The sequence below is a fragment of the Gossypium arboreum genome, chromosome 6, assembly GCF_025698485.1.
Source record: "Gossypium arboreum isolate Shixiya-1 chromosome 6, ASM2569848v2, whole genome shotgun sequence".
Classification (NCBI taxonomy): Eukaryota; Viridiplantae; Streptophyta; class Magnoliopsida; order Malvales; family Malvaceae; genus Gossypium; species Gossypium arboreum.
Window position 1 is genome coordinate 2,743,559 of NC_069075.1, and position 15,629 is coordinate 2,759,187.

General features: G+C 30.3%; 1 protein-coding gene across 1 annotated transcript; it reads left to right on the plus strand.

The window, feature by feature from the left end:
- Positions 1-5,986: 5,986 nt before the first annotated feature.
- LOC108486287 (uncharacterized) lies at positions 5,987-10,139 on the plus strand. The gene is made up of 5 exons (XM_017790259.2): positions 5,987-7,086; positions 8,270-8,352; positions 8,686-8,797; positions 9,553-9,605; positions 9,834-10,139. Exons 1-5 carry the CDS (start codon positions 6,165-6,167, stop codon positions 9,978-9,980), a joined length of 1,317 nt encoding a protein of 438 aa, XP_017645748.1. The 5' UTR covers positions 5,987-6,164; the 3' UTR covers positions 9,981-10,139.
- Positions 10,140-15,629: the final 5,490 nt, after the last annotated feature.

A 15,629-nucleotide genomic window follows, 5' to 3' on the forward strand; every position in this document is an offset into this window, starting at 1 on the left:
CGAGTTTTAGTTTGGTTTTCATTATTACTACTATAGTATTATTAAAATTATACATATTATATAATATAAAATTTAGCACCCGTGTATGTATTTGGAAACTACGTTTTAGGGGTGTGTTTAAAAATAATATAAATAAATGATAAAATGTACAACTTGAAACTAATTAATAATAATACATGCCCACGATCATAGAATATTAAACACGTAAATACATTAGATTAAGAATGTTAAATGTACTATAATTGTTTATCATGGTGTTGTTATCAATATCGAGTTGATGTCAAGCTAACTTGTAACTCTAACTCAATCAATATACTAAATTTTGTCACACCCACGATGTAAATTGTTTAAAATATTTTCTTTTAAAATTTTTTCGATAATTAATACGAGATGGAGTGGTAATAAACTTGTATTTTAATAATAATGAACATGTATTTGATTATTAGATTTGTAATTATTTTATTTGTCATAATAATATTAATTATAGTTTAAAATAATGAATATTTTGGTAATTCAATAATGGACTCAATTAAGAACGACACTAACTCTATTAGATATGATATTCTCTAGGATCATGAAAATTTCATCTATAATATAAATAAAAGCATGAGTTTGAAAAACTTTTGAATCGACAAGAATACTCTTTAACGATCATTTAATTATTAAATTAAAATTAAATAAATATATGTTTATTTTTAAATAATAGAGTTTTTATTCATCTTAATTAATGACTAAGTTCAATTTATTTATTTTCAATTGAAACTCCAATTTCTTTTCTTTTATTTCAATTTGTTTTAGTTTCATTTATTTGTTTTTTGTTTCTCAATTTATATTTGATGCACTATTGTGATATATTAAGATGAAAGACGACAATAAAAATAATAGATTGAAGTAGAAAATTTATATAAAATTTCAAGATAAAATCTTTCACATTTATTCAAATTCATAATAAATGAAATAATATTTATTTTAATTACGTTTTCATTATATTATTAAATTTAATTAATAAGTAATATATTTTTATTTTAAATTATTTTATTATTTGACTTATATCAAATTATATTCACATGCAATGCACCTGATATTAAATACTAGTTAAAAATAAATGAGTGACCTAGTGGTGCCCAACAAAGAAAGCAAGAAGAAAAATAGAGGGCTAAAGATGAGGTTAAACCTAAGGGAAACAATAAAAGCACAACCTTAGCTAGACACCTTGACAAGAAGGGGATCGCATTCAGCTTGAATAATATATATTTATTTTATATATTATAAATGTATTTTAAATAATTTTAAAAAAATATTAAATTAATTCAAATTTTTAGACTGAAATGATTTGAAAATTCAAAATTAATAATTAATTGAAATAATTAATAAAATCGAGTGTATAATTGAATAAACTGTTCAAACCGAATTTGATTAAATTGATTAGCCTGATTTTTTGAGTTGTAACCAAAATTGCTCTCTTCATAGAGAGGAGAGGATAAAACTAATTCAAAAATTGACATTAATGGTATATTTTTCATCAAGTTTATTTACTAAATTTATATTAAATGTTACGGTTATATGGACTGATTATTTAACAAGTAGACAAAGTACAATATTATTTAACAATATAAACAATATAATGGTTAACTTAATGGGTCAACATTTATCAAAACAACGTAGTTTTGCCTTTTAATTTAATGGTTTTGACTTTTAACTTTAGAAAAGGTAAATATTTATCAAAGCGACATAGTTTTGTTATTTCTTATTCGAATTTTCGAATAACTTGAATCGTCTAATTCATATTTGAGTTAAACCGAAATGTTGATTTTTTATTTGAGTTAATCTGAATAACTAGGTTAACTCGAATAACTCAAATTAATTAATTCAAATTAAAATTTTTATCAAAATTTTTGGATCCAAATCAGATTTTCCTCCCTCCTAAAATCAATAGGTGAAGAGAAATCCCAAATAAAAAAACTATGAAATGGTCAAAAAAAACCCAAAAAAATACAATATAAAACTAAACAAAAAGAGTAAAAAAATGGGAGAAAATCCAGCCATTATACCCGGCCTGGATGTCTAGCTGGGCTTCTACCCAAAAATAGAGGCGGCTCAGTCGCTCAGTCCAAACCCTAAACCCCCTTAAATAATCTCCATCTCCCCCCAAACCTTAAAAACAGTTCTCTTTCAATTCCCCCGTAGTTATGGCACTCCTTCTCGCCAGTTCCAGACGCAGATCCCTCGCCAACCCTTCACTCCTCCACCTTTTCTCCACTTCTTCAAATGACCCGAACAACGATAACGCGTCCACGAACGGCAACCACTCCGGCAATAATCCCCCTTCAGACTCTTCTTACTTCGGCGATGTCAAAACTGACCAACCCCAACAAAGACCCAGAAACCCCACAAATCCTTCGACTCCCAATTCCAAACCCATGTCAGAAAGCGCTTCATTACTGGAAATCCATAAGGATCTCTCCGAGTTCCTCCGACATTCCCCGATGCCATCTCCCGCTGAACCTATTCCTACACTTTCACAATCACAGCCACGTATTTCGTTCCAAGAATTATACAAAGGAACAAACGCCTTAGCAGAAAAAGGGGAGTCCAACGAAAGTCCTGATGATTTCGGTACTAGTGGGAATCGGGCGACGGAATCTTTAAGGAACAGTATGCGGGCAATCGAAGAGAAGGAAGCCGACGTGCTGATCCGTGGGTTTAACTTTTCGGATTTAAGGGATAGCTTGTACACTTTGAAGAGGTTTGAAGAAAAAAGAAAAAGAAAAAATAAATAAGGTACGTTTTCGACTTAACAGTAGACATAAGGTATTTTGTGTTTCCTTCAATGACTATTAGGTCAAAGTGATAAAGCACCGAGTTTGATTGTGAATAATGTGAATGAATGTCATAAGCTTGAAATCTGAGTTTTGTTATGAAATGGGGTTAAAAGAATCTTATAATTCGGTAGTCGGTGGCAATTTGACAAAAAAGGGAACTAGCTAAGTTCGATTGTCAATAATATGAGTGAATGTCAGACTGGAACCCACATAAACATGGTGGGACATGGACATCCACGCATATAATTATGCAACGTGAATTTCGAATTTGAATACTTAAAATCTTGGATTTATGCTGTTATCAACTGTGTCAATGCTTCATTATTAGTTACAACTCAACAAAAAGTTTAAAATTTACGAGTTTTCATAATTACTACTATAGTATTATTAAAAATTATACATATTATATATATCATAAATTTTAGCACACTGTATGCATTTGGAAACTATCTTATAGAGGTGTATTTAAAAACAATATAAATAAATGATGAAATGTACAACTTGAAACTAATTAATAATAACATACACCCGATCAAAGAATATTAAATGCCTAAATACATTAGATTAAGAATGTTAAATATACTATAATTGTTTATCATGATATTTTAATTAATATTGAGTTGATTTCGAGCTAACTTGTAACTCTAACTCAATCAATATACTAGATTTTGTCACACCCACAATGTAAATTATTTAAAATATTTTCTTTTAAAATTTATTCGATAATAAATATAGATGGAGTGGTAATAAATTTGTATTTTGATACTAATGAACACGTATTTGATTCTTAAATTTGTAATTTGTAATTATTTTATTTGTCATAATAATATTAATTATAGTTTAAAATAATGAATATTTTTATAATTTAATAATGGACTCAATTAAGAATGACACTAACTATTTAATCTGCTTAAAATATAAGTATTAGATATGATATTCTTTAGGATCATGAAAATTTCATCTATAATATAAATAAAGGTACGGGTTTAGAAAAACTTTTGAATTGACGAGAATATTCTTTAACATTCATTTAATTACTAAATTGACATTAAATAAATATTTTTAAAATAATAGAGTTTTATTCATCTTAATTAATACCTAAGTTCAATTTATTTATTTTCAATTGAAACCCCAATTTTTTTTTATTTCAATTTGTTTTAGTTTCATTATTTTGTTTTTTTTCTCGATTTATATTTGATGCACTATTATGGTATATTAAGATGAAAGACGATAATGAGAATGATAGATTGAAGTAGAAAATTTAAATATACATTTAATATTAGTATTTATTTTAAATTAGATTTTATTTCAACTTTTAGGAAGTTGTATTTTAATTTATTCCATTTTTAATAATAAAATTAGATTATTTAATCTCAATAAAATTCGTTACTTCTGAAAGTAAACTATTAAAAATAAAAATTATATTATAAGTCATAAAATTTAATTTGATTATATTTGATACCATTTAAATTTACTTTTTCAATTAATAATATTATTATTTTCTTTTAAATTAGAAAAATAAAATGTAAAATGCTATATTAAGTGAGGTAATATCTATTTTAATTAAGTTTTATTATAATTTTAATGATTTAATTTAATTAATAAATAACATCTTATTATTTTAAATTATTTTATTATTTGATTTATATCAATTTATATTCACATGCAATGCGGAAATGAGTGACCTAATGGTGCCCAACAAAGAAAACAAGAAGAAAAATAGAGGGCTAAAGATGAGCCTAAGCCCAACTAATGGAAACAATAAAAGCACAACCTTAGCTAGCCACCTTGACAAGAAAGGATGGCATTGAGCTTGAATAATATATATTCATTTTATATATTTTAAATGTATTTTAAATAATTTTAAAAAATATTAATTAATTCAATTTTTTTCGATCGAAACAATTTGAAAATTCAAAAATCAATAATTGATCGAAATAATTAATAAAATTGAATGTATAATTGAAAAAACTATTCAAACCGAATTTGACTAAATCGAATTGCTCTCCTCCTTAAGGAGGAAAGGATAAAATTATTTAAAAAATTGACACTAACCATCAAGTATATTTACCATATTTTTTAGAATCTCAACCAAAATGAGAATAATTCGAAGGACCCATCGAGAAAAGTTTGGATGAACCTTTGCAGGCTTAAATTTCTATTCAGACTAATTATATTCTTGTGGAAGTTGTAACTCAAAAGAAGATCAATCAACTTAACGTTAAGAAGGAATTCGAGTCCATGGAACAATTTTTTGTAAAATGTAATTTTGCAAGAGTCTCGTTGTTTGGAGACTTCTATTTATAAGAATTTAATCCAGAATGAATCTTCGGTTGGAACTTTTAATGATTATAAAGAGAGGATTTAAAGAGCGTACAAACAAGAAACTTTTACTTTCTCTTTACTTGTGAAGAATTTGGAAAAACAATAAACAAAATTTTTGAAACATACAAGTTCTAATTTACATAAAACATTTGAATTGATAAAAGAACCTTTACAACTCGATGCAAGAGACAAGCAAATATGGATCTTCAAAAGTAGGAAACAAAGAGTTAATGACACTAATTCAACGAAAACACGAGTTAGAGAAAGTATAGATATTATTTGAAATCTCTCCCTAACAATTGTTTATCCCAACTTTTAACCACATCAAAGTATTAAAAGAAAGATTTTGTTATGATAATATCAATTAGGGGTGAGTATTTGATCAGGTCGGGTAAAAAAAATTCGAGTGAAGTAGAGTCGAGTTAATGAATCCTATTATTTATACTCAATGTTGCGTTTACGTGAATCAATTATTTAACTAGTAGACGACGTACAATATTATTTAACTACATAAACAATATAATGCTTTTACTTTTCAACTTAATGGGTAAACATTTATCAAAACGATGTAGTTTTGCCATTTTTTATTTAGATTTTTGGATAACTCAAATTGTGTAATCCATATTCGAGTTAAATTAAAATTTTTGATTTTTTATTCGGGTTAATCTGAATAACTCGATTAACTTGAATAACTCAAATCATTTAATTCAAAATTTAAATTTATTATCAAATTTTTTGAGTCGAAATAAATTTTGCTCACCATTAATAGAAGAAGAGAAATTCCCAATAAAAAACACTATGAAATGGACAAAAAAACCCAACAAATTACAATATAAAAAAAAATAACAAAAAGAGTGAAAAAATGAGGGAAAATCCAGCCATGATACCCAGCCTGGATGTCAAGCTGGGCTTCTACCCAAAAAGAGAGGCGGTTCAGTCCAAACCCTAAACCCCTTTCAATTATCTCCATCTCCCCCAAAACCCTAAAAACAGTTCTCTTTCAACGCCCCCATAGCCATGGCACTCCTTCTCGCCAGATCCAGATGCAGATCCCTCGCCAACCCTTCACTCCTCCACCTTTTCTCCACTTCTTCAAATGACCCAAACAACGATAACGCCACCGCGAACGGCAACCACTCCGCCAATAATCCCCCTTCAGTCTCTTCTTACTTCGGCGATGTCAAAACTGACCAACACCAACAAAGACCCAGAAGCCCCACAAATCCTTCGACTCCCAATTCCAAACCCATGTCAGTAAGCGCTTCCTTACGGGAAATACGTAAGAATCTCTCCGAGTTCCGCCGACGTTCAGCGGGGCCATCTCCTGCTGAGCCCATTTCTACACCATCACAATCACAGCCACATATTTCGTTCCAAGAGTTATTCAAACGAAACGCCTCAGCAAAACAAGGGGAGTCCACCGAAAGTCCAAATGGTTTTGGTACTAGTGGGAAACGGGCGATGGAAAATTTAAAGAACAGTCTGCGGCACATGAAACAGAATTCTGAGGCGAACAACAACGTGGAGGGAAGATCAGGTCCATTAATATCTTTATCGGCATTTAAGAATGATTTAAAGTTGAAGCCTTCAGCTGACAGAGTGGTCTCCCCGGTGATTGGTGGGACTTCGACTGAACTACCGGCCTCGATTTTCGAGAGGGAGATGAAAGGTAAGGCTAAAGGAGGAGAGACTGCAATGAGGACAGAGTTTGTTAGGATGTATGGTTATGAAGAGTTAGGGCAGAGGTTGAAGGAATTACGGCCGCCGGAGAAGGAGGGTGGGTTTTCATTGCAGGAGTTGAATGAAAGGTTGAAAAAGTTAAGGGCAATCGAAGAGAAGGAAACCGATGTGCAGATCAGTGGGGTTAACTTCGCGGCTATAAGGGATGGCTTGACCGCTTTGAAGACGTCTGACGAAGAAAAACAGAAAAATAAATTAGGTAACTTTTCGACTTAACAGTAGACATAAAGGTATTTTGTGTTTGTTTCAATGGCTATTAGGTCAAAGTGATAAAGCACCAAGTTTGATTGTGAATAATGTGAATGATTGTCATAAGCTTGAAGTCTGAGATTTGTTATGAAATGGGGTTAAAAGAATCTTATAATTCGATAGTCGTTGGCAATTAGGCTCTGTTAAAAGAATCTTATAATGGGGTTAAAAGAATCTTATAAGTTCGATTGTCAATGAATGAATGTCAGACTGGAAGTCTGATATTTGTTATGAAATGAGAGTAAAAAAGAGCGTAAGTGGTAAAGCCCTTTTCTTGAATTAAAAGTTCCTAGTGCAGAGGACTCAAATATGATTCTTGGTGATTTTTAGTTATGAAGCAGACATTAACTCTGTAGACGGTTTTTCTTTTTTTTTTTTTTTAAAGAATAAAAACCTCTCTGGTTTCATTAACCAATGTTATTCTATGGTTTTAAACCAGTAGCTGTGGCAACAGTTTTATTGCAACGAGAAACCTTGAGCACAGTGTTTCGAGTTTCTTTCATGTGTGTTTATTTCTTTGGGGGTTCAAAACTAAAAGATATAATGGCAAATCAAATCATTGATATGGTTAAATCAATGGGATTTATTCTACTCCAAGTAAATTTTCGGGTGTGAAATCTGAGCGAAGGAGATAATTTTGTACAATTTAGGAAATTCAGTTCAAGTGTATTATTGTCTTAAATTTACTGGTTTCTTTATGAAGGAAAAATCACTTTAAATATGTGGTTTAAACCACTATTTGGGGCCTGAACTTGGCAACTTTTCCCACATTGGGATTTGAACCATTTTTTGCCCAAATTAGTCCCTGAACTTGGCAATTGTTTCCACATTGGGGCCTGAACTTTAGGGTTTTCAAGGGTTAACTTGGACGAAAAAAAGTTGAAGCCCATATGTGGAAACAATTGCCAAGTTTGGGGCCTAACTTGGACAAAAAAAAGTTCAAGCCCTAATGTGGGAAAAGTGATTTAACCCTAAATATGCTATAGTTTTTTGAAGATTTTCTTTTCTCTGGACTGGAGTCTGAGATTCAGTGATTGAATATTGCTAGCACTGAGTGGATCATGTCTGACATCCTCTGTGCTCTGAAAGACGACATGTCTAATATCATATAATACAATGATCTATTGTTTCAGCCCAGAAAGTTGATATATTGGACCTCTTTGGTAGAACTCCAGAGTTTATGTTGCACCCTCCAAAGGAACATTTAGTTGAAAAGGCAAGTTTATTCCCTTCTCTTTCCTCCTATGCGTATTTCTTGTCGATAGAATTGGAAATATGAAACTTAAGTACTATTTGATGCTTGCTTTATTTTTTATGCGAACATTTTTTATTCGATACACTTTTGTAAAGTTTTAAGGTGGTTGCCTGCTTCTTGTTCGTTCTGTCTTTTATTTTCTGTTATCATTTAGATGATTGTAGTGATTGACCTCTAAGTAAGACTGTTTTCTCAGTCAACCTATTACCATGTTACTATGATTTAATAGTTTTATTCGTTTCATTCATTAAAACCCAGTATTTAAGCTCTAATACTCATATAATGCTTTTGCAGTATTTCCATCCCGATAACATGTCTTCTGCTGAAAAAATGAAAATCGAGCTTGCAAAAGTTAGAGATGAATTTAAGATGTCAGAATCTGATTGTGGATCTGCACGTGTTCAAGGTAGAGTATTTAAATTTTTTTAATGGTGTGTTTATCCATCCACGTACGAAGCATTCCCCAATTGTTCCTTTTCCATAGACTATATAACCTCCCTTTTTCACTTGCATGCTTGTAGCTAGTATGTACTATTTTACTATGTTACTTGGACTCGGGTGTGAGTGTCAGATACCGGTATGTATTTGACATGTCTATAGTTAGACTCCTAAGGTTTTCCATATATTTGGAGGGTCTTAGAGGTCGTATCCCCATATCCATGGACACTGGTATTTCAAGAAAAATGGAGTGCCATAGCAACATAGCTATTTTCTAAGTTAAAAAAGCTCTTGTTTATTGTATCTCAAAATGTCCCATTGTAATATTAAATGATGGATAATAAGGTAAACTGAAAATAACTTAACATACATATGCTAAGACAAAAGATATCATTTGGAATGCAAAATTGAATGTTCCGAAAGGATCTTTTTGGAATGGTAGTGTAGACCATGGTTGCTAAGAAGATGGAGAATTTTTGAAATGCCAATGTACATTTGGCAAGTACCATTCAGTATTCTTTCTAGAAGAAAAACTTGGTGTTATTATGAGTTTTCATGTTTGATTAGCACTGTTTTTAGATAATTCGTTTCTGTATGGGTAAAGCGTGCAAGATACATGATCATTTTTTGTGTGTTTTTAGTTTGTCTGTTATTATTTCATTAACAGTCATTAATTATCCTTTTGTTTTCGGGCCATAATGCCTTTTGCTGGTTTTCCTGCAGTGGCACAACTCACTACCAAGATCAAACATCTATCATCAGTTCTGCATAAAAAGGTGACACTACAAATGAGATTTTCATTATATACTTGGATGCTTTTATTGCAATAGCATGTCATTTGATATTTTTTACTTGCACTTTTTGTGATTAAAATCAGAATGGATTACGATATGGTTGTGATATTGGTATCCTAGGCATGGCAATTGTTCCGGTCTTCACCGACCTATACCCGATGGGTGATACATTAGGTATATAATATTTAACGTTGAGTCATTCTTGTTTAGGATAAGCACTCTCGAAAAGGTCTTCAAGCAATGGTGCAGAAGAGGAAGAAGTTGTTGAAGTATCTCCGAAGAACCGACTGGGATTCATACTGTTTTGTTCTGTTGAAGCTTGGTCTCAGGGATACTGCAGATTCGAAGAACTATTAGAACTGGTAAGCTAATGTAGTAGTACATCACCCTGCAACCTGTTTTTTTGAAATTGAAAGAGGTTGCTGGTTCAAGTTTGAATGTGTTGTTTTTGTTCCAAAAAAATATTGAATAGAGAAAAATGTGGGAGAAATTGTTTTATTATTTTTCATTAATAAATTCCAATATCTATATATATATATATATATATAAAAAATCCCCGAGTGAGAGGAAGATCTCAAGTTAGTGAGTTTTGTTTAAAGGCTTAAAGCTGAAGCTATAGGTTGTTTGAATATGCATGGAAGAACGTGGTAACATGCATCTGTTTTCCTTATGAGTTGGCACTTGGGTTTTGATAGTATGCATGGAATGAGAAATATAAAGTTAAGCAATATGCAACGGAACATACACATTATTCATTTTAATTTTGTTTCTTTTAATATTTTAGATATAAATCTTTGATTAATTCTTGTGAGGTTGATGCTAATAATATTGCTTTTAAGTTCTTTTCTTTTTAAAAGCTGGATGTGCTTTACCATTATTTATTTTTTGTACTTAAACGCTTGTTGGTATGGATCAACTACTTTAAATACAATAGTCAATTATATATACATAAATCACAGTAAAAATAATCAGGTTAGGTAGATAAAAGAAAGATAAAACTAGGGTTTAGTGATCATTTCAAATTTAAGCTCGTTTTTTTAAAATTTTTTTATGTTATTTTCAATTTGATTTTTAATTATTTTTTTATTTTTTATTTCATTAAAGTTTTAAGCATGAATAAACATATTTTGTAATGCTTACATTATTTTAGAATTAAATTTTATATGATATAAATTATATAATATATAAAATAGTATATTTCAATATTACAAATAGTCCTAGCTTGACCCGTAATTTTAATCAAACTTATTTTTAATTTTAATATTTTTGTTTAACCTCTCTTAAATATCAAGTCCAACTTCTAATTTAGATGAATATCGAACAATTAACCCAGTGGAATTTACTATAAATGTAAATTTAGATAAGAGTTGAATGATAAATTAGCTTTCTCACTAAAAGTTAATCAAAGTTTACACTCTGTGCATTCGCAAGTTAATGTTTAAAAATAGCGGAGAAGATCGTTTGGTAGAAAGTTAGAAAATGACTTAAATCGCCTTGCTCAAAACATAGGTAATAATTTGGTTTAGGGTTTAGTACTATAAATACAACAATGTTTGATTTTTCGAACAAAATTTAAACTCCTTTTATGCAAAGTTCATTGTTTTTATAACTTATTTTTTCAACATATTGGGTTGTAAATATTTATCGATGTAAGGGTGTTTTAGCCAATAGTTGTATTGAATGAATTATTAACTAAGGATCATTCTCTAAGCAATGTTACACAAATGTAGAATTGATGAATCTGAACTGCGTTAACAAATATTGTGGGTTCATTGCTTTCCTTAGATTACTTCTTGTTTTATCTTGTCACAAAATTTCCTGTCCAATTCTTTGTTCTAACCAAAACTATCTTTTATAACTTCTATCTCAATGTCTATTCCAACATAAAACAAAATTATTTTAAATAAGTGCAAACCAAAGGTTCATCAATGAAAAAGATATGCAGAGGCGAATCTAGGGGGGTTGGCAGCGCTGATTTCCCTTAAAATGTAAAATTACTATTTAGGCCCTTAAATTTTTTTAAAATTTTAAATTAATAAATGTAAAATTGCACTTTGGCCTCCCTAAAATTATAAAAATATGATTTAGTCCTTTAAAAATTATAAAGATATAAATTATAAAAAATTAAAATTTCATCCGCCTCTAAAAAATTGTTCTGGCTTCGCCCCTAAAGAAATGTACTATCAAATGCATTCTTGTGTCAATTTAGAGTTCCCATTTTAATGCAGATTTATGGTTCGAGGCCAATAATAAATAACAATATAATCTAAGTTGAATTTTGTTATTAGTCTTTATGCATTTAGTTCTTGTATTTTAATTTGACCAAAATTAGTCCCCATACTTTTCGAATTTTAAATCTAGTCTAGACCCAAACAATAGAAGTTAAATAGTTTTGGTTAAATTCAATTACTAATCTTGTACCATGCGTACAATTCTAGATTTAGTCCATATTCTCCAATTAGATCATTCTAAGTCCTTATATCATCAAAATTTGAAATTTCAATCTTGACAGAAATGACTGTCATTAATCCATTAACTGAATTTTTGGTGAGTAATTTGTGAAAATAACTTCATAACATGACATTACACATATGATAATATGTTTCCCACATTAGATTTTGGAAATGACAAAATTGAATGAATTTAATAGTTATCATTAGGTAAGGACCGAAATTTTAAATTTTGAAAAATTCAAGGGCTAAAAATGACAAATTAAAGTATAATGATTAAATCCACAAATTTCACAAAGTATAGAGACTGATGAAAGAATTCAACCTATAATCTATTACCAAAAATATCAATATAATCTATTTAATTAGTATATTGAGGATATATGCATCGAAACTAATTATTGGCCGATGATGAATATAAATATAATCTCTTTCATTAGTATATTGGATATTAATATACAACCCAACATTTGTTTAATTGGTTAAAGATGTTCACAACAGTTACGAAGTTTAGAGGATCAGTCCACAAATTTTACTTGTGTGGTTAAATAAGTGAGTGCATCTCTAGGTGTGTGAGCTTTTTAGATTGTATTAATGTATAAAAAAAATAAATATCAATATAATTTCTTGTGAATAGATAATGAATTCATTCAAATAATGTAATAAAACTTAAGGTTGATGGTTGAATTCAAATCTCATTGAGGTAGCTAATAAGATTGCCTGTAGGGTTTTTCGAATTTATAATAAATTATGGTTTTGATATTTTTGTTGCGTTTAAATTTTGAATTTAACCTTTTATTTTATGAAGATATCAAATGAGATACATAAGACAAATCTCTTAAAGAATTAGAGGGTCTAGTATATTACGATGTGTGATTTGATCGAAATTATTATTTTACAGATTAGGAATGAGAAACTGTCATCCCATTCAATTGAACTGGGATGCCCTATATCTGACATGTCTCTTGGGAAGAGTAACGTGAAGCTCAGAATTATCGGTGTATTCAATACTCCCAAATAAAAAGGGAATTGGTCTATAGTCGAGTCATAAATAACTAGGAATTTTTAGTTGTATTAAAACTCTAATGTTCATTAGGAGTAGAATTCTATATAATTTATAGTTGTTATGGCTATAATTAAAATGCGTTGTATTTTGCCTAACTCCATGAATGGCTTGTAATTGTTTTTTGTTTCCAGGAGGCAAGCCTTTTTCCTCGATGTAAAAGTTAATAGAGGAAAGAAGGGATGCATGCTATTTGTTATTGAATGAATCAATATTCTTATTCTCTTCTTCTTAATTCTTCATTTATGGGAATTAGTTTCTATCACCCTTCCTGTAACAATCCGTTTTTTAGTAGTGTCGGAAACAGTGATTTGGGGGTCACCAAATCCAATGAGTAAGTTTGAAAATATTATATTTAATTAATATTTACGAGTTAATTGTGACTTTGAAAAGGTTTTTGACATGATAATATATGTCATATAAACGATTTATTAAGTTTAAGTGGTTTGACCCTAAGGTCAAGTGATTTTAGAAAATGAGATATTCGGACCTCGTTTCTATAAATCGAGCCGTAAATATTTTTATAAATATTTACGGAGTGTCATTAAGGTGGTATTAAAGTTTTGTTAAAAATTTTTAACGTTTTGATAGTTAATTAAGAGAAAAGGACCAAATTAAAAAAGGTGCAAAACTTGTTAATTAATAAATTCAGGTGATTAGATGGTTTAATTAATAAATGAGGAAGGGCTTAAGTGATAATTAAGCCAGAAATAATGAGTGGGTCAAAATAATGGTTGGAAATGAATTAAATAATATAAATTCAATGGCAATTTCACTTCTTCCTTTTCACTCCACCGAACGCCATAGCTGTGGAGGAGGTTTCGGTTTTGGCTTATTTCCTTTACATGTGAGTATAATCAATCCTATTTATTATATTTTTTATGTTTTTAAGATCGTTGCAACTAGGTCCAGCTAGCCCTTACCTTCAATTTTGAAACTGTTAAAGATTTTAAATGTTGCCATTGATGAATCTTGTGATTTTTTTATGTTAAATGATGAATATTAGATATTAATTGTTATTTAAAAGTATTTTGTTAAGTGATTTTTGATAAATTTATCGATCAGGGACTAAATTGTTAAATTAATAAAAGTACAATGATTTGATGTGAAATTTTCATAAATATGGGCTGTATTTGGAGCTATGAACTTTTGGCTAAGCTCAATTTTGGGTAAAAATGGTTAATTTGCATTTTTTGGGCTTAGGGACTAAATTGAATAAAAGTAAAATTGACTAAATTGCATGAAATGAATTGTTTTGTTGCCTAAATTAATATATTGAATGAAATTATTAATGTACAAAATTGAGAAAAATAGAAAATCACTAAAATACCCCTAAATCTTGGAATTTCTGCAATTTAGCCAGGTAAGTTCATACGGTTAAATTTAATTTTTTTATTAATTGGTGATTGGTATTATATATATTCTATTTTTGGAAATGAATTATTATTTTAATTATAATATTGAATTAGATATTCGGTTTGAATTGAATGCGAGATTTGAGTACATTCGTGTTTTGGTGTATGACGGAGGTTTGTAGTGGAAATGGTATTGGAGGGAGATATCGGCATATTATGTAGCACCCCAACCCCGGCCTAGACGTTAAGGCTGAATCCGACGTGCCACTTTGAAGTCAAAAACCCGTGTTCCCTTTTTAGTGTTTTAAAAAGCCGAATTTTGTCAAACTAACCAAGTGAATGGAAGCTGTGCACCAGGTAAGAAACCGAAAAAGAGGAGGTGAGTCCATCGGACTGCTTAAGTACCAAACTCCCTTCGGATCCAATCCTAGACATGCAAACCACCATTGCTATACCTTAACGTCATGTATATTTCTAGGAAACCGATTTGATTAAGTCCTTTTTAGGAAAAGTGATTAATTTTGGAAAATATCTTCATTGTGGAAGCTTTGCTTATTTTGTGTTATTTTGAAATCAATTCTTGCTTTTTGAAAACGCTACTAAAGCTATCCAATTTCAACAGCTTAAATATAAATATTACCTATCTTAATAAAACATATAAAACCATCAAAAATAATTAAGCGGCCTTATTACATTTTAAAACCCAAACCTCAACGTAAATAATAGGATGTTCGGTTCACCGAAGAAAACCAAACTTTTAGAACGGTGGCCACTCAATTCCTCACGACTCCAAGCCCACTATGGTTGGGGATTTCTGCGTGGATGAAAATAAAAGGGTGAGTTTGGGGAAACTCAGTGTAAGGAAAACCCATTCAAAGCCCAAGTCACTCAAGCCTATTGGGCCTAAGCCCATTCACGTAATAAAGGTAATGGACCGAGCCCTTTTCAGATTAAATAACCGGGCCTTAGCCCTTATTCAGATAATAAGATGGCCCATAGGCCCATTTCAAAATACATGCAACATCAATAACATATGCAAGCCCATTTGGGAGACTACTCACCCCACCAACCACTACACTCCACCCGTACCAGCCATACACTCCATGTGGGAATAGCTCAACCCACCCAAATTTCAACA

Bases quoted from the DNA above. Each gene is read 5' to 3' on its own strand.
- LOC108486287 (XM_017790259.2), top strand. From the start codon at position 6,165: ATGGCACTCCTTCTCGCCAGATCCAGATGCAGATCCCTCGCCAACCCT. The intron at 7,087-8,269 runs GTAACTTTTCGA...CTATTGTTTCAG, and splicing joins AAAACAGAAAAATAAATTAG to CCCAGAAAGTTGATATATTG. The intron at 8,798-9,552 runs GTAGAGTATTTA...GTTTTCCTGCAG, and splicing joins TGGATCTGCACGTGTTCAAG to TGGCACAACTCACTACCAAG.